The sequence below is a fragment of the Ascaphus truei genome, chromosome 11 (genome assembly GCF_040206685.1).
Source record: "Ascaphus truei isolate aAscTru1 chromosome 11, aAscTru1.hap1, whole genome shotgun sequence".
Classification (NCBI taxonomy): Eukaryota; Metazoa; Chordata; class Amphibia; order Anura; family Ascaphidae; genus Ascaphus; species Ascaphus truei.
The window spans coordinates 28,627,584-28,650,551 of record NC_134493.1 but is presented as its reverse complement, the minus strand read 5'-3'; the positions used below and the strand labels follow the sequence as shown (position 1 = coordinate 28,650,551).

General features: G+C 43.2%; 2 protein-coding genes across 7 annotated transcripts in view; one reads left to right on the top strand and one right to left on the bottom strand.

The window, feature by feature from the left end:
* Positions 1–12,915, bottom strand: part of RSPH10B (radial spoke head 10 homolog B) — a 50,353-nt gene extending 37,438 nt beyond the window's left edge. Inside the window, exons 1-8 of one of the 4 annotated variants that reach the window (XM_075565451.1) lie at positions 12,752–12,915; positions 12,052–12,303; positions 10,902–10,977; positions 10,067–10,135; positions 9,339–9,512; positions 8,957–9,042; positions 8,593–8,713; positions 6,075–6,251 (exon numbers count right to left, since the gene is read on the bottom strand). In XM_075565451.1, the coding sequence (XP_075421566.1) occupies positions 6,075–6,251; positions 8,593–8,713; positions 8,957–9,042; positions 9,339–9,512; positions 10,067–10,135; positions 10,902–10,977; positions 12,052–12,209 (861 nt within the window). In that variant the 5' untranslated portion in view covers positions 12,210–12,303; positions 12,752–12,915. Of the gene's footprint in view, positions 1–6,074; positions 6,252–8,592; positions 8,714–8,956; positions 9,043–9,338; positions 9,513–10,066; positions 10,136–10,901; positions 10,978–12,051; positions 12,304–12,751 lie in introns of those variants that run through there. The other 3 variants (XM_075565449.1, XM_075565450.1, XM_075565452.1) reach the window with 3 other exon arrangements.
* A 645-nt stretch (positions 12,916–13,560) lies between these two features.
* Positions 13,561–22,968, top strand: part of EIF2AK1 (eukaryotic translation initiation factor 2 alpha kinase 1) — a 36,223-nt gene continuing 26,815 nt past the window's right edge. For 2 of the 3 annotated variants that reach the window (XM_075565444.1, XM_075565443.1), the window contains exons 1-3: positions 13,562–13,835; positions 16,445–16,600; positions 19,777–19,913. In XM_075565444.1, the coding sequence (XP_075421559.1) occupies positions 13,739–13,835; positions 16,445–16,600; positions 19,777–19,913 (390 nt within the window). In that variant the 5' untranslated portion in view covers positions 13,562–13,738. Of the gene's footprint in view, positions 13,836–16,444; positions 16,601–19,776; positions 19,914–22,968 lie in introns of all 3 variants that reach the window. The other variant, XM_075565445.1, reaches the window with a different exon arrangement.

Below are 22,968 nucleotides of genomic sequence, written 5' to 3'. Positions count from 1 at the left end.
CTTGTGGACGAAACATCTTCGTTGTTACAAGAGTAGGTGGCAGGCTGGGACTGACCAACAAGGGAATATGTGGATAATCTGAAAGTGTCTAAAGGGTTCAAATGAATCCTTTAATCCAGCGGTGCGCAAAGTGGGGGGCGCTGGATTTCTTTGGGGAGGAGCGGGCGGTTGCAGAGGTCCTGCGCTCTTCCCCGAGGCATTTAAAGTAAATGCCGGCGGATCGCGTGAGGCCTCTGCAACTCACTTACCGGGATTCTGCAGAGCTGGTAAGAGAACGAGGCGTCAAATGACACCGCGGTGTCATGCGGAGTGGCATCACACGTCCATCTCCATGGCAACGGGGTCACGTGACATCACGCCACGTGACCCCGCGGCGTCATTTAACGCCGCTAGACAAAGTGAGGGGGGCGTGAAAGTGAGGGGGAGCAGGCAGGGGGGGCGCAATTCAAAAAGTATGCACTCCGCTGCTTTATTCTATCTCAGATTCAGTGCAATTAAAATTCCCTCAACATTATGAAGGAAAATATGTGAATGCACAAATTCCTTACTACACACACACACACACACACACACACACACACACACACACACACACACACACACACACACACACACACACACACACACACACACACACACACACACATACACACACTTCTCCTGTTTGTCAGTCACAGACACTGACCTTCTCCTGTAGAAAGGAAACTTCAGACTATCACTTTGTAGAAGGATTTTGTACCTATTTGCAAATAGGAGAATCGGCATGGAGCTCAGAACCTGAAAGGAGGCCCAAAAACCTCAAAAATCAGATGAGCATTTGCCCTAAACAGTTTATAATCTCATTTTGAGGCCTGTGGATCAGGGAGATAAAGTGACTTGCCCTGGGATTGGAACCAGGTTTACCTGCTGACATTACCACTGAGCGACTCCTTCAGCCTTTAACAAGTGTAAGATCTTTATTGCAGAATAACATAAAAACAACAGACTATATTAACAGATTTGAAAGAACGCCTGATAAAGAAAACTCAGGGTGTTGTACATGCACAGGCACACGGGATCTTACATGGTATGTTCATGCACAGGCACACGGGATCTTACACGGTATGTATATGCACAGGCACACGGGATCTTACACGGTATGTACATGCACAGGCACACGGGATCTTACACGGTATGTACATGCACAGGCACTCGGGATCTTACACGTATATGTACATGCACAGGCACTCGGGATCTTACACGGTATGTATATGCACAGGTACACGGGATCTTACACGGTATGTATATGCACAGGCACACGGGATCTTACACGGTATGTACATGCACAGGCACATGGGATCTTACACGGTATGTACATGCACAGGCACACGGGATCTTACACGGTATGTATATGCACAGGCACTCAGGATCTTACAGGGTATGTACATGCACAGGCACATGGGATCTTACACGGTATGTACATGCACAGGCACACAGGATCTTACACGGTATGTATATGCACAGGCACACGGGATCTTACACGGTATGTACATGCACAGGCACACAGGATCTTACACGGTATGTATATGCACAGGCACACGGGATTTTACACGGTATGTACATGCACAGGCACACGGGATCTTACACGGTATGTATATGCACAGGCACACGGGATCTTACACGGTATGTACATGCACAAGCACTCAGGATCTTACACGGTATGTACATGCACAGGCACATGGGATCTTACAGGGTATGTACATGCACAGGCACATGGGATCTTACACGGTATGTACATGCACAGGCACTCGGGATCTTACAGAGTATGTATATGCACAAGCACTCAGGATCTTACACGGTATGTACATGCATAGGCACATGGGATCTTACAGGGTATGTACATGCACAGGCACATGGGATCTTACACGGTATGTACATGCACAGGCACACGGGATCTTACAGGGTATGTATATGCACAAGCACTCAGGATCTTACACGGTATGTACATGCAATGGCACATGGGATCTTACAGGGTATGTAAATGCACAGGCACATGGGATCTTACAGGGTATGTACATGCACAGGCACACGGGATCTTACACGGTATGTACATGCACAGGCACATGGGATCTTACAGGGTATGTACATGCACAGGCACTCTGGATCTTACACGGTATGTACATGCACAGGCACTCAGGATCTTACACGGTATGTACATGCACAGGCACTCAGGATCTTACACGGTATGTACATGCACAGGCACTCGGGATCTTACACGGTATGTACATGCACAGGCACTCAGGGTCTAACAAGACATGTACATGCACAGGCACATGGGATCTTACACAGTATGTACATGCACAGGCACACAGGATCTTACACGGTATGTACATGCACAGGCATTCGGGATCTTACACGGTATGTACATGCACAGGCACTCAGGGTCTAACAAGACATGTACATGCACAGGCACATGGGATCTTACACAGTATGTACATGCACGGGCACACAGGATCTTACACGGTATGTACATGCACAGGCACTCGGGATCTTACACGGTATGTACATGCACAGGCACTCGGGATCTTACACGGTATGTACATGCACAGGCACTCGGGATCTTACACGGTATGTACATGCACAGGCACACGGGATCTTACACAGTATGTACATACACAGGCACACAGGATCTTACACGGTATGTACATGCACAGGCACTCGGGATCTTACACGGTATGTACATGCACAGGCACTCGGGATCTTACACGGTATGTACATGCACAGGCACTCGGGATCTTACACGGTATGTACATGCACAGGCACTCGGGATCTTACACGGTATGTACATGCACAGGCACTCGGGATCTTACACGGTATGTACATGTACAGGCACTCGGGATCTTACACGGTATGTATATGCACAGGCACTCGGGATCTTACACGGTATGTACATGCACAGGCACTCGGGATCTTACACAGTATGTACATGCACAGGCACTCAGGATCTTACACAGTATGTACATGCACAGGCACACGGGATCTTACACGGTATGTACATGCACAGGCACTCGGGATCTTACACGGTATGTACATGCACAGGCACTCGGGATCTTACACGGTATGTACATGCACAGGCACTCAGGATCTTACACAGTATGTACATGCACAGGCACTCGGGATCTTACACAGTATGTACATGCACAGGCACTCGGGATCTTACACAGTATGTACATGCACAGGCACTCAGGATCTTACACGGTATGTACATGCACAGGCACTCGGGATCTTACACGGTATGTACATGCACAGGCACTCGGGATCTTACACAGTATGTACATGCACAGGCACTCGGGATCTTACACGGTATGTACATGCACAGGCACACGGGATCTTACACGTATGTACATGCACAGGCACTCGGGATCTTACACGATATGTACATGCACAGGCACTCGGGATCTTACACAGTATGTACATGCACAGGCACTCGGGATCTTACACGGTATGTACATGCACAGGCACTCAGGATCTTACACGATATGTACATGCACAGGCACACGGGATCTTACACAGTATGTACATACACAGGCACACAGGATCTTACACGGTATGTACATGCACAGGCACACGGGATCTTACACAGTATGTACATGCACAGGCACTCGGGATCTTACATGGTATGTACATGCACAGGCACTCGGGATCTTACACGATATGTACATGCACAGGCACTCAGGATCTTACACAGTATGTACATGCACAGGCACTCGGGATCTTACACGGTATGTACATGCACAGGCACACGGGATCTTACACGGTATGTACATGCACAGGCACTCAGGATCTTACACAGTATGTACATGCACAGGCACTCGGGATCTTACACGTACACGGTATGTACATGCACAGGCACACGGGATCTTACACGGTATGTACATGCACAGGCACTCGGGATCTTACACAGTATGTACATGCACAGGCACTCGGGATCTTACACAGTATGTACATGCACAGGCACTCGGGATCTTACACGGTATGTACATGCACAGGCACTCGGGATCTTACACGGTATGTACATGCACAGGCACTCAGGATCTTACACAGTATGTACATGCACAGGCACTCGGGATCTTACACGGTATGTACATGCACAGGCACTCGGGATCTTACACGGTATGTACATGCACAGGCACTCGGGATCTTACACAGTATGTACATGCACAGGCACTCAGGATCTTACACGGTATGTACATGCACAGGCACTCGGGATCTTACACAGTATGTACATGCACAGGCACACGGGATCTTACATGGTATGTACATGCACAGGCACTCGGGATCTTACACGGTATGTACATGCACAGGCACTCGGGATCTTACACAGTATGTACATGCACAGGCACTCGGGATCTTACACAGTATGTACATGCACAGGCACTCGGGATCTTACACGGTATGTACATGCACAGGCACACGGAATCTTACACAGTATGTACATGCACAGGCACTCGGGATCTTACACAGTATGTACATGCACAGGCACTCGGGATCTTACACGGTATGTACATGCACAGGCACTCAGGATCTTACACGGTATGTACATGCACAGGCACTCGGGATCTTACACGGTATGTACATGCACAGGCACACGGGATCTTACACGTATGTACATGCACAGGCACTCGGGATCTTACACGATATGTACATGCACAGGCACTCGGGATCTTACACAGTATGTACATGCACAGGCACTCGGGATCTTACACGATATGTACATGCACAGGCACTCGAGATCTTACACGATATGTACATGTACAGGCACTCGGGATCTTACACAGTATGTACATGCACAGGCACTCGGGATCTTACACGGTATGTACATGCACAGGCACTCGGGATCTTACACAGTATGTACATGCACAGGCACTCGGGATCTTACACGATATGTACATGCACAGGCACTCGGGATCTTACACGGTATGAACATGCACAGGCACTCGGGATCTTACACAGTATGTACATGCACAGGCACTCGGGATCTTACACGGTATGTACATGCACAGGCACACGGGATCTTACACGTATGTACATGCACAGGCACTCGGGATCTTACACGATATGTACATGCACGGGCACTCGGGATCTTACACGATATGTACATGCACAGGCACTCGGGATCTTACACGATATGTACATGCACAGGCACTCGGGATCTTACACAGTATGTACATGCACAGGCACTCAGAATCTTACACGATATGTACATGCACAGGCACTCGGGATCTTACACGGTATGTACATGCACAGGCACTCGGGATCTTACACAGTATGTACATACACAGGCACTCTGGATCTTACACGGTATGTACATGCACAGGCACTCAGGATCTTACACGATATGTACATGCACAGGCACTCGGGATCTTACACGGTATGTACATGCACAGGCACTCGGGATCTTACACAGTATGTACATGCACAGGCACTCGGGATCTTACACAGTATGTACATGCACAGGCACTCGGGATCTTACACAGTATGTACATGCACAGGCGCTCGGGATCTTACAGGGTATGTACATGCACAGGCACTCGGGATCTTACACGGTATGTACATGCACAGGCACATGGGATCTTACACGGTATGTACATGCACAGGCACACGGGATCTTACACGTATGTACATGCACAGGCACTCGGGATCTTACACGGTATGTACATGCACAGGCACTCGGGATCTTACACGGTATGTACATGCACAGGCACTCAGGATCTTACACGGTATGTACATGCACAGGCACTCAGGATCTTACACGGTATGTACATGCACAGGCACTCAGGATCTTACACGGTATGTACATGCACAGGCACTCAGGATCTTACACGGTATGTACATGCACAGGCACACAGGATCTTACACGGTATGTACATGCACAGGCACACGGGATCTTACACGTATGTACATGCACAGGCACTCAGGATCTTACACGGTATGTACATGCACAGGCACTCAGGATCTTACACGGTATGTACATGCACAGGCAATTCTAAACAGCCGGGGTTCCTGATCAATGAATACCTGAGAACTCTACTTACCATACCATGCTTTTTATTGTCTTTCCATTCCCCGTCATAGATAGCTCCATTTGCATAGTAAAACAGTCCATTTCCTTGACGTACACCATTAACAAAATTCCCAACATACTCGTTTTTCAATGGATATTGAGACCCCGGCACTCTCTTTAGAATCCAACTGTAGGTCCCAAAACCATTCTGCAATACAAGGAAAAACCCTAACACATTTCGTTGAGGACATCAATTCTGAAGTAAACACTGGATATGTAGCAACTTTTCGCGCAAGTTCGCAAATTGGTTCAACATTGGCACAGTTTTAAAGGTTAGCGAGCAGGTCACCTAGTAAAAGACAAACTCGATTCCATTTCCTGAAATACCGTCGCGAGAGAGAGAAAGACCTATTTCAGGATCTGGATGTTGTTTCATAGGATTTGCTGGTGAAATTATTCAATTTTGCTGGATATTTAGACAAGTTCTAGCAAAATGTTCACATCATACGGGGGAACTTTTTGTGAATGTTAGAACTTTACGATGTTCCAGTGAAACATTGGCAAAGCGAAACTCTGCAAGTTCGCAGATCTCCAGTAAAGGCATCAATCTCCTACACCCGGGCTCTTTAACTGATGGCCCCACGGGCCAAATGTGGGCCATGAGGGGCCTTGATGGGGCCCTTGGACTCTGCTCCTTGTAATTTCATAAATAACACAAAGAAGCCCAGAGCTTCATCCAATATGGCAAAAATACAGTGAAATACCTATATATCTCTAGAAAAAAAGATCATTTAGTTAAACCCTTTGGCCTAAGCATTTTAAGCCTGCAAGCCACATCAAGGCATGACCAAATATCGCAGGTCTTAACACTAACTGATTAAAATTCTTAGTTACCTCTATAGTTAGAGGAAGAATGATCCCATTGGACCTGTCACAACCAGCTGCATGAAAAGGCTTGTGCATTTTGAGAGTGGGGAGGGGCGAGCTTAAACCCTGGGGGGGAGGGGCCACTGCCCACCAAAACAGCTGAGACCAGCTGGACACAGTTAATAAAAACACAGATACCCAGCAATCTCTGATGAACCCCAAAAATTACCACATAATATATATATGTATATAATGGCAAAAGGAGAGCTACTGGCCGTGGCTAAATGTATACAACAAAAAACAAAGAAGGTCGCAGATCTCCAGTAAAGGCATCAATCTCCTACACCAGGGCTCTTTAACTGATGGTCGCACGGGCCAAATGTGGGCTGTGAGGGGCCTTGATGGAGCCCTTGGACTCTCTTCTCCTGGTAGTTTCATATCAGTTGCTTAAGCTAAGTGCAGTCTATCACACTGGAACTCACTTGTAAGTTAAGGTAATATAAATATATATGGTGCAGATATGATATATTCTTGCAAAATGTTGAAATGTAATAGTTTTTGAAGCCTTTAAATGTATCTATACCTATACATTAAGATACGCTTCTGGCCTCTCGACTCCTAAATGTTTTATTACCTGGCCCTTTTGGAAACTAGTTGAAGAGCCCTACCCTACAGTGCATCAACACTGAAAGGGTTACACAATGTCATTGGCGTGTGTAAATAATTAATTGATGTTCCTAATTATAATCTACATAATTTCACATTATATGAAGAGAACTGTTAGAACAATACCCCCATGGGCATATCATTTTACTACACGGATGGCTCCTACCAAAATAGATTATTTGTAGGCTGTTATACATAGATCATTGTACTGACATAAACAATATATTATTGAATAAATATATATTCATGATTCTGGTTTATAGTATGATGATTAAAAGTTGAGAGGTCTAGTTATGAGCCTTCGAGTCACAACATTTTAATAACTTTTCTTCTCTCTTCATCCACAAGGATTTTTACAATAAATTAAGCTGTAGTTTCTTGCAGGAACACAGAACTTTTTGGAGCCTGGAATCAGTAACTAGTAATTTTCTGGGACTCTGATTACAATGTTCTTTTACCACAGTTTCCTAATTAAGTATCTTTTTTTTTTCAAAACAAGCTTTACATTTCTACTACATGTGCTTTATTGTGCACGGATTTGTTTCATTGCTATAGATATGATTATGCAGACACTCCTGTGAATTTAATATTTAGGTTCCTGTTCTGGTCATTCCTGGAACCTTGCCTAAATTTGGCTAAGGCAGTGTTTTTCAACCAGGGTTCCTATGAACCCTTGGGTTCCCTGGGCTTCCCTAAAGGGTTCCCTGCAATTTCCTAGTAATTTGAAAATTGTATCAAATACAGAAGAATTTACAATGCATCTGATCACAGACGCGCTATTAGAGAGAGTTTGGGGTGCCTCAGAATTTCACTCGTGATTCCTTAACCAAAAAAAGGTTGGAAAGTCCACTGGGCTAAGGCATCATGAGGGACTGACATTTTGTTATTATTATTAAACATCTCAAGATTTACATAGATTCTGCATATTTATAGATATCTTTTAAGCTTCTTAAAATGCACCCATGTGGAAGACAAGAGCGCTCTCTGGACTATACAAGCATTAAAGTGAATGTTACCTGCATACCGTTGACCCACTGCCCTGTAAACTCTTCATTACATGATAACCACCGCATCGTTCCCATTCCATGGCGCACGTTATTGTTCCAGTTGCCTTCATAGATGTCACCAGATTTATAGCTGCCCAAAGAAGTAACATAAAAATTAACTGCCTGCCCAAGAAGAAAAACACTTTGAGTGGACACTTTAATGAAGCGAACTAGAAGAGGATTGCTGAAATTAGCTTCTTAAAGTGTAATTACAGAATGTCCTGATCAATATGTACAATGTGAAGAAGAACCACTGATTTGGATGAAATTAGTCCTTCCTGCGAATGATAAGAACACAGAAGCTATCCCAGTAGCCCGCACACACTGTACATACCAGCGCACTCCCCAGTTCTCTTTCTTGTTGTTTTCCCAGTTACCTTCATACCACGATGTTGCATCTTTGTTATAGAACATGGTGCCCTGCAATCATAGTAAAGGAAATCAACCTTTGGAAACACACCAACCTCCTTCTCCCACTCTCCTTTTTGTTTGCCCTCTTCCTTTCCTTTAGATTGTAAGCTCATTAGAGTAAGGCCCTCCTCGCATACTGTACCAGTGTTTGTTAATATTGTAACTCTAGTCTTATTTTCTCACTCTGTATGCTGGTGCATTATATATTATAATAAAAATAATCACACAGATACACAGAACATGAATTGAGACATATTTAATAATGGATCTGTTATGTTTAGATTGAATACATTGATGTTGTTTACCTGCCCATGCTTTGAGCTGTAGTACCACTCTCCAACATATGAAACCTGTTGGTTGCCAGAAGTATACATGCCAGTTCCATGTCTAACACCCTTGTGCACTTGTCCTTCATAGCGACTGCCATCAGGCCATATGTATGTGCCATGTCCCATTGGAACGTTCATACAAAAATCTCCCTGGAATAATAACAGATGAACTAGCCATATATCACAGACACCGTATGTTGTATTTATGAACGCCGGACAGACAGTACATGCACTTCTTCGCAAGATTTCATGATATATCGTATACACATTTGATATCACAGTCCGTAATAATTTTGTGACATGGAGTAACGGGAAACCTCAGGTTTATTCACGTAAGTATTAAGTCACTGTTGTAGTCGGATACTTTGAGCGCTCTATTTTGTTATCCCATGCTTTTAAATACATATAAAGTAGGTAATTAAATTCACTTTGCTACCATTGATCTAGCAATAGATAATGTCTGGTCAGACAGTAGATATTGTGTAAAATGTAATGTATGCAGCAACTTTGGTGTTGATTCCATTCCCAGTTTTACCAGTCAGTGTCGTCATCTAACCGCAAAAGAACGCTATCTGAAGTTTGTATTCAATGCTCACTGAGCTAACGGTGTGGAAAAGGTGATAAAAACAAGCAATGTGAGGCAATGTGGCCAGAAGTCCCACTTCAATGAATTTAATGTTAATATGAAGAGAGAATAGCATTACCTCGTATATCAGCCCATCCGCCCATGTATATGTGCCTTTGCCATGCATAAGTCCTTCTGAAAACATGCCCTACAATTAGAAAACACTTATTATTCTGGTTTGCAATGTGATTGAATCATAAACATAGATATATTATAGGATAACGAGACACTGGATAAACAATTGATATCCATAGGTAAATAATAATTATGTTTTTTAGTTAAACAATATGTTCATGTATTTATTTTCTGGGCATGTTTTAGAGTTCAATGTACAATACTTTCTGTTGATTTTCTCAGTTTTTTTTAAACAGAATGTTCAAATGTGAAGCTTCAAATATTAAAGTAATTAGTAACAGTTTCCGTGTCTTATTACAATTAAAATGAAGGGGGAGAGAGAGAAAGAGAGAGAGAGAGAGAGAGACCGAGAGAGAGAGAGAGAGAGAGAGAGAGAGAGAGAGAGAGACCGAGAGAGATCTTGACAATGGTCTCAACAGGGACCGTAACGTGGTTCACCGTCTAAATAAATTCCACTTATTGAGAAAGTCCAAGTGTGCTGGATATATATATATATATATATGTATATTACACACACACAGGTAGGTGTGTATAAAAGGCACTCCAAGACTTTTCATTTACTGCATAAATATTTTATTAATACGGCCTGTAATACACCTACATTTGCTACTATATTACTACGGATCGTACCAACTTTTCAGTGGAGTGCTGCTTTTACGGGATAGATAGATAGATAGATAGATAGATAGATAGATAGATAGATAGATAGATAGATAGATAGATAGATAGATAGATAGATAGATAGATAGATAGATAGATACACACAGACACACACTCACTCTGTAAGTATTGCCTCCTTTGAAATATGCAACACCATCCGCTTCATACAATCCATATACCATTTCTCCTTCGTATCTACAAAATAAAACCGAGAGCACTACTATTTATTTAATTCACATCAGTTTGGAGAAGGTATTTTCAGGGCTTTATTTTCTCAATGAGAATGTGAAAACTAGACAGAGCAACTGAACTAAAATGCAACTACCATGCGTACAGAGCATGAGACACAGGGGTTAATGCACTAAGCGCTAGTACGGGTTTCCGTACCCATCCAGGCAGTAACTTCCATTAAAGTTAGCAGGAGTTAATGCTGGAATGTGTGTGATAACTTGTACCAGAGCTTCATGCATGTCACCCACTATCTTATTAAATAGGAAGAAGGCTCCACCCGATTATAATCTAAAATATTCATTTTATAGGGTCGCTATATGCTGTAAAACCAGGAGCAAAACTGGGGCAAAAAGTAAACCAAAGGGCTATGTATAAACATTGCTAAAAGCTATTTTGTCATAAAAGTGTCGTACAGAAGAGTAACAAATTCAAATTCTCTTGGTGCGCCAATGTATAAAACCCATGTTGATGTGTTGTGGGGCATTTCACTGAGAAGGGGGCTGGGGGAGTTAGAGAAGTTAGGAGGTTGTGGGTGATGCACCCCTAGATGAAGGCAAACGACCTGTATACAAAAAAATTGCTAGCACATACCACTTTTGTGCACCAAAAATTCGTAAGAATCCTCTGTCAACTTTTTCTTGCCGTAATAGACAAATGTGAAGACGCAAACAAGTCCTAATTCATCATATGTTTGAATCAACATGACGCTCACCGTACAATAGAATAGGAAAATGTGCGGCAAATGTAAAAACATGAATAATGACGTGCAGACTTATGGTGCTAGACATTTTAGAAGAGATACTGATTTTCTTTATACTTGGCCCCCAAGTACATCAACCAAACATATCCTGTTTAAAGAATTAGTAATTTTTTCCCCCCACTAATAAATCTGGTAAGGACTTTTCTTACCAATAATGTCCCAGCTTTGCTGACAGTATATTTTTGCATAAATAACCCCTACATTTGAATGGTAGAATGGTGCTCAATATCCTTCTCTGTTACTGACCAACGTTTTAAATGGAAAGACTTGTCGCTTACTTATCCACAATAAGCTGGGTAAGAATGGGTTCTTCGTAGCTCTCCGGTGTGGCTACAATGATGGGTGACTCTTTATGCATCATTGGTTGATCACTGTTATTGTATGTAATGGATGCAGGAGGCAGTTCTTCGGTAGGACGCACTGATACAGAGGACATTTTGAAGCTGCTATCTTTGGGGGTCTCCTGTGTGGGTTTCTCTGCCTTTTTGCTCTCGCCTTGTTTCCCCCTCCCCTCTCTTTTATCTCTGCCCCTGCACGCAAACAATAAGCACATTGTCATTACACTGAAGTTACTTGTATTCCACTCATTATTTTTATGAAAATAAATGATATTCGTATTATTTATCTGAAAAAATAATTGCGTAAAGCCAATATTCATGTGCAGCTTACTGATATGCATTCGAACATTGCTGAATATTCTACGTGTAATCTTCTCATTTATATACATATTATGTATGTCTTTATTTATATAGCGCCATTAATGTACATAGCGCTTCATAGCAGTAATACATGTGACACTCATATAAATCCCGAAGAGCTTACAATCTAATATGTTCAAACGAATTATATATATGTATATATACACATTAATATGTAAGTATAAAGTAAGTAATATCTCTATAAATAAAAGATAATACTTAATATTGAAATAAAGATAAACAGAAATTAAAAGAAATTATTAATTGAGAAAGAAGTTACTTTCGACATGAGGCAAACCGCTTTATGACGTTAATAATAGCCGTGATATCGGAGATATCGGGATAAAACCCGTGCAGTCTATCGCTGTTGTGATTTGCAGGGTCGCAGTTGGTGCAAAGTAATCAACGGTGCCTCTGTATCCCGTTAGCGTCCCCGAAGTTACGATGTAACTTGGCAACTGTTGGACACGTGATCAACGTCAAAACCCATGTGGTTGGCGCACATAGCCGCCATGTTATGGCTGGCGCTCATGGCCGCCATGTTGTGGCTGGCGCAGCTACTAAATCCGTTGTCATTTGTTGTACTTGTTTATTGCGTTAATTTGCAGAGAAGTCCAGCTGCGTTAGACTGACAAAACGATATCAATCGGATTACACTTTACTGAAGATCTCTATAAGAATACAACAATGGCAATACAAGCTGCATGACCTCTCCAAATGATTGTTATACTGAACTTACTGATTCTGTCACAGATCATTGACATATTGATGTATAGGATGGGACTGGTTCGCTTTTACACAATATTTACTGGTGTCTGTGTGTTATTTAGTTGACTGCAGTTTCACATGAGTTTATAGCATTATTTATATGTGCACTTATTTGGAACGCACCTACACTTTTTATTACATGTTTTATTAGAAGCCTGCAAAGTTAAGAGATGTCTGGTAGAAATGCAATGATCTCCTTCATGGGTTGTAAGCCCCTCTGCTCTGGTCGTCAGGGGGGGGTGGTAATATCCCAGTTTGCCCACACACAAGATGCCTTCTTGACGACTTCCGTCTAAGGAAGCCAACATCCGGGTATCGTTACCGCTCTATCCTCTCCCATCATCTATGGTACGCATAGACAGCTTGGTGGTGTACCCTGCTGCTGGGACCTTTAAACCCCTCTCCCACGTGGTCTTAGGCACTTTGTAGCAGCACCTCCCCATTGTAACTATATCAACGTCCCGTGCGGTGTGCATTCCCCTTCAGTGACACCCCAGCCATGTCTGACGCGGCAGGCAATGGGCACACAGTGATGAAGAAGGCTGGGGTGAGCCCCCTCTTCCAGTTCCCCGAGGAGGCTGAACTAGGGTTCGATGGTGAGTGTTGAGGGGTGGGGGGACTGATGCAATGCGTGCAAGGTTCATGTATGGTGGGATATCTGCAGACAGCTGGCACTGAGCCCTGTGACCGGTCAACCTCCAGCTACAGTGCACGTTACCGTATTACTAACACACAAGTTATATGGCAGGATACATACAAAATCTATTACCACGAACCATCTTGGGGGATATGTATAAATAATATATATATTTACTTGTGCGCACAGTCACATGTCAGACAGGACTGCAACCCTGCTTTTCGCCATTATCACCTAGCATACAGTGCTTCCACTGCAGCAAGGGTTGCAGACCTGTCGTGTGAATGTGCTCACAAGTAATATTTTTATATGCTATATGGTGGAAGGTTTTTAGTCACCTTTTCAAACACCATAACCTACATTTTTATATATGTGTGTGTATGTATGTGTGTATATATATATATATATATATATATATGCAATTTCTAACCTAAACATCATTAGCAGCATATGTTATGTAATTACATGTTTCTAAATATACAGCGTATATTCTTATTCTGTGTATTATGTGCTTCATGTCTATACATATGATGCATTGTGTGTGCCTGCTTGATGGAGGACAATTTTGAATCACTTCTGGTGCGCAAAAGTGGCATATCCTTGAAGTTAAATGATACATTCCTTACAACCAAACTCCAATGCTAACTCTACCCCCAGCATCATTAAAGAATATATATATATTTATGGAAGACATTGACGCACACATCACACAAATAGTTTATATACATTGGCGCATGGTGATTTACTTGCTATTCTTCTGTGAGTCTGTTTTAAGACATCACTTGTAGTGGCATTTTATACGTAGCCCCCAAAGTAGTATGTTCCTATTTATTAACGGCATTCTGTAGAAATATGTAACTTCTTTGTTTAAATGATCAGTCTGTTTGTATAATGATAGGGACGTTTGGAAATGCATTTCAGTTTTCACTGAGTCTAAGCTGTGTGTGGGCACATGGACGAGCAATTCACCCACTGTATTCGTTCCTTTGGTGGTTGCTTGGGTGCGTGCACACTCACTCAAGCTTGGCACTTGAGTAAACTAAAAAAATTAACTTTCAAGCCCACTCAACTTGCCCGCAACGCGCCTCCCTCCCCACCCCCCTCGCCCCCTCTCGCTCAACTTGCGAAACAGCCGGGACACCCGGCGCTCATGCTTGGAGAGCTGGTGATGTCACCGCTCTCAAGCATGAGCGCGGTCAGCGCCAGCGGGGGCTCAGCCTAAACCTGCATAGTTCAGACACGCGTGACAGCTGCTGGCAAGGAGCGGGGCTGTTTACTTTCAAAATAAATGTCACTGACAGCGAATGAGACCCTCTTACATATTGTCACTGGGGAGTGACTTTGCAAACTGTCTTTGACTTAATTCCAACCTCTCCTTTTCTCAGACATATGCAGAGCTGTAGATTGCTGTTATCTGCAAGACATGGACATATTCTTTGGCTATTTACAGGCACACGCTTTTGCTAGTGTCTAAAAGGCATAATCGTGTGTGTGTGTGTGTGTGTGTGTGTGTTTCATGTTAATCTAGTCATTTTGTAGATTGTAAGATCCTTCGGACAGGGACCTCCTGCCTTACGTCTGTTTGTCATAACATATATATGTTCTCTTTTGTCATACAATGTTATTGTTCTCCCCCCGCATTGTACTGCGCTGCATAACATGTTGACGCCATACAAATACAAGATAATAAGCAGCCAGTAATAACAGAGCATATTTAATTTGGATGGCAAACGGAGGATATAGACTCGGTGACAAATCCAGAGCAGGGTGTCCTCGTACAAGGGTGCGCAAAGTGGGGGGGCAAGGTTTTTTGTGGGAGGGGGGCAGTGCTTACAGAGGTCCTGCGCTCTTCCCCAAAACAATTAGATTAAATGCTGGGGAGCGTACGCGAGGCCTCTTTAAGTCCCTTACCTAGTCTCCCGCGGCTTCTGGCAACGCGGTGTCAAATGATGTCACGTTGCCATGGCAACAAGATGTCAGAAAACGCAGGCGAACAGGTAAGGGGGGTCGACGGCGCACGAGCAGCAGGGGGCGCAGACTAAAAAGTTTGCGCACTCCGGTCCTATTACATGGGATTTTGTGGGGTGGACCATAAACGATGGTCCTCTTCCCTTGTGTACTGAATACAGGCGATTCGCAGAGGCAGAACAAATGGTTTTTGAGGGAGGGGTGTTGGGAAGTCAGAGGGTGCAATATTAAAAAGATTTTGAAACACGGCTATAGAGGAAGTTCTTCCCTTGTTATACAATAGACCAGACAGTGTAATTCTCCCGCTTGCAGGGCAGAGGGGTGTAAAGTTTGGCATTGCAAACCTGTTCTGTTGGCATTGCAAACCTGTTCTGTTGGCATTGCAAACCTGTTCTGTTGGCATTGCAAACCTGTTCAGTTGGCATTGCAAACCTGTTCAGTTGGCATTGCAAACCTGTTCTGTTGGCATTGCAAACCTGTTCTGTTGGCATTGCAAACCTGTTCTGTTGGTATTGCAAACCTGTTCTGTTGGTATTGCATAGCATTCATGGGCCGACATCTCAAACGCACATGTGTTTTTTTCTTCTTCGCTTTTTGCAGAGTCTGACTCTCCATCAGACCTTCACAGGATAAAAGGCAGGCGACGGGTTCCAAACGTGACAACGGTCCCCAACCAGCTCCTGCTCGTGTCGCTGGTGGAACATCTCTGCTACGTCCACGAGCAAAATCCCCACCACTCCAAATACCTGTTTAAGTGTCAGTATGCATGTGTGCTGTACTTTTGTGTGTTAGGAACTATAATCCAAAGCTTCGGAAGTAGGAAATATCTCTATCTGTGTCCCCTATTGTTGCCTGAAAAGCCTGATACAACGCACTTATCTGGCACTGAATGGATTAAACATCACTCGTTCTAATTGGTATTTATTTACTTTTAAGTGGCCTTTCCCACGTGCGTCACTGTGGCATTCTCAACTGGATAGGACCCAAAAATATTGAAATGCAGCTAATCTGTTATTTGATAGTTGTTACTTTCTTTCTTGGCTCAAAGGTACTGAAAACCTAAAACACGTTCGTATATTTTAAAACAAATGTAAAAATGTGTGAGAAGGTGGTGTATTGGTGAGCGCTTTCACTGGATCACAAACCCACTGATTGGGTTTCTGCTTTGTTTTATGACAGCAGTGGTTGACAGGATTCAACCAAAATGATCCCTTATATTGCACTCACTGGGAACATCAATTAGGCTGGAAATGTTTAATACAAGGGTAACAGAATGTCCCTTCATAGGCCATTCAATTTAATAAAGTTGCAGTTAAACATTTAAACTTTATTGGTAACACGGAAAATACATATAAATAGGTGCAGGGTATATATACACTGTGATATAAAATAATGGGAAGGGAGCTATTGGTTGGAGCCGGATAGCCCATACTTAACCGTGTGTGGGAAAGAGGGCTCCCCCTAAAGGGTTAATATTGGCAAGAATTACAGATAACCACCCTGAGCACAATGAAATGGCTGAAATATGTAATTGTCAAATAGTCCCCCGCATATTTTTGTGTGTGCCTTTTTTTTGTTGTTGTTTGGTTTCACCTCCTTACGTGTGTTTGTGTGTGTGTGTGTGTGTTTTGTGTGTTTTAACCTTTTCCCCCCCCCTCTCCTTCCCCCCTACGCTTCAGACCAAGCTCGTACTTTCATTTATCCTGTACCGCCCGTTGCATCATATTGCATTGTTGCTGCCATTGTTTTGTCAATATACACTGATCCATTTATTTCTTATTTCTTTTTTTTAAACAAAAAAAAGTGTCATCTTTTTTTGGAGTGCTGAGAACACGCACTGTATTCTCCATTGTCTATGGGGGAGATTGGGGGTGTCCCCACTGTTCCCTTTGCACCCACCAAACAAACTACAACTTTTTCATTAAAGGTAATGCTGCCCATACCGCACACCTTCTAGGTATTTGTCACATGATTGCTCACTCGAAATTATTGATGCAATAAAAACCACATCTCTGTAAATACTGGTGGGCGTTATTAATGTCAGGGCATTATAGCATTCTGAAACTTTGTAGCAGCTCTAGCAGACACACACACTCTGGGGAAAATGGTTACTTAAATAGCAACATTTGTTTCAAGGGTAGATAACTCAATCTCTGGGAATAACCCGCAATGTGCGTATGGGAAAAGTCCCTTATGCTGGTAAAAAAGGAAACTCCTGTATATCCCGAGCCCTGCAGTGTGTCAGGCAGCAATGATCCACATAAGTGGTGGTATCTTGGGGTGTATATAAGGTAGGTTAAAAAATGCCTATATCCATTAATAGTTGATAATATAGTGATAATACACAGATAAGAAGAGCATGTATGAAGTCAGTATGGTGTATTGTAGCTTATATTGGCTTGAAGTGTTCATCCAGCATCCGCAAATAAACAATGAGTTAAATCTCAGTTGCAATGTATATTTTCCGTGTTACCAATAAAGTTAAAAAACATTTTTAACTGCAACTTTATTCAATTGAAGGGCCTATGAAGGGACACTGTGTTACCCTTGTATTAAACATTTCCAGCCTCATTTATGTTCCCAGTGAGTGCAATATAAGGGATCCTTTTGGTTGAATCCTATCCACCACTTCTGTACGTATATATACTCCTTTCCCTGATGGAACTTGTGAACTTTTATTTATCACCCGCCAGATTTGGTGAGCGGTAGGTAGACATTGCATTGGTATATAGTAATTTGTTTTATGAATATCAATATACCCGCGACCTCCTAAAGATCTACATATGTTGGTAAAATATGATTTTCACTGTAACATTGGAAGGTTATGATGGTAAAAACCTGCCCCATTTGTGCCACAGCTTTGACATTAATGGCCGGGTGGTTCCCTGCTGGCCTATTATACTGTAATTACATTTTTGCTTGATCGATTCCAAGATGAGGTTAGAAAAATGTGTTGTTTCCAGACTGCGGATCCAAACAAACATCAATGTATAGAAAGCAGGAGGTCCCCGTTTAGCTGCAGGGACCCGAGGTTCCTGAGATAATTATTACCAGGAGTAATAGTGCGTTTCAGTCCCCAACAAAATATTTACCGCTTTAAATACCGCTAAGTATCTCGGGAAACCAGGGTCCGTGTACAAAATAGTAGCATATTTCAACTCCAGGGGCCCCTTAGATTCCAAACACACAAATACCCAACAAGCTCTAGGAAACACCAAAAATGACCACATACTATAGGCCCCCTGCAGACGCACTTACTAGAATTCCCTCCTACTGTCTATACGTTCCCCTACCTAACAATTAGATTGTAAGCTCCTCGGAGCAGGGACTCCTCTTCCTTAATGTTACTTTTATGTCTGAAGCACTTATTCCCATGACCTGTGACTTATATTATTTGTTATTTATATCATTACAACATGTATTACTACTGTGAAGCGCTATGTACATTTATGGCGCTATATAAATGTCAATTGGAGTGCTACTGGGTGTGGCTAAATGTATACAACAAAAAACAGAAGCTTAAAACTACATCCAATATGAGAAAAATACACAGTGAAATACCTATGCGATCATTCTTCCTCTAATTTATAGAGGTAAATAAGAATTGTAATCAGTTCATGTTAGGGCCTGCAAATTTGGTCGTGCCTTGATGTGGCTAGCATGCTTATAACGCTTTTGGCCAAAGGGTTTAACTAAATGAACCTTTTTCAAGATAGATATATCTCTAATATGTATGTATTTCACTGTATTTTTGTCATATTGGATGTAGCTTTGGTCGCCCCTTAGTTTCCATCCTGGTAAAGAAAATGGGGGGGGGGGGGGGGGTGAACTGCTGCTAAGGTCCCAGTGTTGGAAGTCTTGTCAGCGTTCTGCTGGTGTTGTGGATTTCTTATCCTACAAAGGACTATTTAACATGGATGTTCTCTTTATAGTGCTGTGCCAGACATTTACTAGGATGGGGTTACTGACGACATTCGCCTTCAGCGATGAGTTCAGCACAGTGCGACTGCAGCACAGTACAGCTATCACCGAATTGCTTAAGGCTGCTAAACGTCACATGTATCAAGAGGTATGTTCTACTTCATTCACTTATTCGTGTGCATGGCAGCTTCTCAAAGGAGGGGACACAAGAACTAAGATACTTCTTACCTAATTATTATATTCTTCTTCTGAATCTCATGTACAAACCGGCAAAAGAAATTAAGGGAGCCCGGTCTCGGGAGGGGAGATATGTTACTTCAGTCCTCTGTAGGGTTGCCAGCGGGTTTCTCCAAAAATACTGGACACAATGGTGAAAGGTGCGACGCGCTTGAGATGCCGCAACGTCCCTTAGCGTCCCATTATCATGGCAACGTGTCGCCATTTGATGTAGCGCTGCCATGTTGAAGGGATTTGCCAGGGCGGATGCCGGGAGACGTCGTCAAGAGAGAAATAAATATAGAAATATATAAAGAAGATAAATGTAAAAAATGTTACCTCTATGTTAGCCTTCTATAGAAGGTTGCAGCCCTGCCTTTGACGTGTGTGGTTGTGGCCTACATTTTTGAAACCTTATTCTCTATGCCAGTTTCATTCCTAATTAGTATGTTTGGGTGGTGAACATGGCTGTGTCTTAGTGGTGGTGTTGAGAGCTGCAAGTTTTCCTCCTGCAGAGATGCATGTAAATAAAAAGCTGTGTTTTAAAGCCATGGTTTCCAATCTTTTTTTGGTTAAGGAACCCCCGACCCTCTCTAATAGTGTCTGAGATCAGATGCATTGTAAGGACCCCCAACCCTCTCTAATAGCGCGTCTGAGATCAGATGCATTGTAAGGAACCCCAACCCTCTCTAATAGTGTCTGAGATCAGATGCATTGTAAGGAACCCCAACCCTCTCTAATAATGTCTGAGATCAGATGCATTGTAAGGAACCCCAACCCTCTCTAAGGCCTCGTTCAGGGTGCTGGCTTCGGAGGGAGGGCGTGCTGACGTGCTTGCTGCAGTGAGAAACAAAGTATTCAATTTGAATACTTGTTGTCAGGGTAGCAACTGCCCTGCCTCCGAAGCCAGGAGTTGACGCTGACGACAGTTTCAGTAAACGAAAATTTCGTTTTTTGGAACTGCAGCAGCGTCACAGGGACCCAGGCAGCCAATGAAATCATTCTTCAGAATGATTTCAAGACTGCAACACTGATCCCTGCTCTCTGTCTGTGACCGGGAGGATTAGCATGTGACGTCAAAGACACGCCCACTGAATGACAGAACGCTGGGGCTGTCGGCAGGGGATGATCGGACGTCTCCTAGAAAAGTAACGCGCGCTCTCGCGGACGTGCGCCCTCCATATCCCAAAGCAGGCACCCTGAACGAGGCCTAATAGCGCGTCTGGGATCAGATGCATTGTAAGGAAAAAAGGTTAGGTAGTCCGAGGTTCACAGCATCTTCAGCAACCAACGCATGGATATAAAAAACTTTATTGACAGCTAGTAACAAACATCAGCAAAGACACTCTGACGCGTTTTGTCCAGGCTTGGACTTTTTCAAAGAGTGCTAACAATGCGTAGTGGGCAACTTAATATAGGGGATGATGAGTGCAAACCACCAATAAGAACAGGGAAAGACCTGCAACCGCACCTGCAATTAATTAATTAATTAGGTGAATGCCTACAACACGTCACTCCCCATATCAGTGGGCACATACATAGTGACAAATACACATATTGGGGAGTGACGTGTTGTAGGCATTCACCTAATTAATTGCAGGTGCGGTTGCAGGTCTTTCCCTGTTCTTATTGGTGGTTTGCACTCATCATCCCCTATATTAAGTTGCCCACTACGCATTGTTAGCACTCTTTGAAAAAGTCCAAGCCTGGACGAAACGCGTCAGAGTGTCTTTGCTGATGTTTGTTACTAGCTGTCAATAAAGTTTTTTATATCCATGCGTTGGCTGCTAAAGATGCTGTGAACCTCGGACTACCTAACCTTTTTTCCTGTGACGTCTATTCCGGTTGGAGCACACCGACGCCAGCAACAGCATGGGAGCAAGCTGCTTGAGGATTTCCCTTAACCAACAGGAATGGCTTTCGTGAGTACAGATGGGCTCTTCACCTCCACGCGTTATTCAAGGGAGATAGGTGAGGTGGTTGGTAACCGGGCCGTGACTTACTTAGGGGCGCCCCCTTGGGAGGTGTCCCTTTGTACTTCTATCCGGTCATACCATTGCCCAACTCCCTGAAGTTATTACCGGAGGCTTTATTAGCTTTATTTTCTTATATATGCTGGTGTCAGTCTTCAATCAAGTGGCTAAGGTGTGCTCTCTACTACCTGGTTGTAGCCTCGGTATTTTGGGTTTTTCCCATTTTTTCTATTGCATTGTAAGGAACCCCAACCCTCACTAATAGCATATGTGATCAGATGCATTGTAAGGAACCCCAACCGTCTCTAATAGCGCGTCTGAGATCAGATGCATTGTAAAGAACCCCAACCCTTTCTAATAACGTGCCTTAGATCAGATACATTGTAAGGAACCCCAACCCTCACTAATAGCATATCTGTGATCAGATACATTGTAAGGAACCCCAACCCTCTCTAATAGCGCGTCTTAGATCAGATACATTGTAAGGAACCCCAACCCTCACTAATAGCATATCTGAGATCAGATACATTGTAAGGAACCCCAACCCTCACTAATAGCATATCTGTGATCAGATACATTGTAAGGAACCCCAACCCTCTCTAATAGCGCGTCTTAGATCAGATACATTGTAAGGAACCCCAACCGTCTCTAATAGCGCGTCTTAGATCAGATACATTGTAAGGAACCCCAACCCTCACTAATAGCGCGTCTGAGATCAGATGCATTGTAAAGAACCCCAACCCTTTCTAATAACGTGCCTTAGATCAGATACATTGTAAGGAACCCCAACCCTCACTAATAGCATATCTGTGATCAGATACATTGTAAGGAACCCCAACCCTCTCTAATAGCGCGTCTTAGATCAGATACATTGTAAGGAACCCCAACCCTCACTAATAGCATATCTGAGATCAGATACATTGTAAGGAACCCCAACCCTCACTAATAGCATATCTGTGATCAGATACATTGTAAGGAACCCCAACCCTCTCTAATAGCGCGTCTTAGATCAGA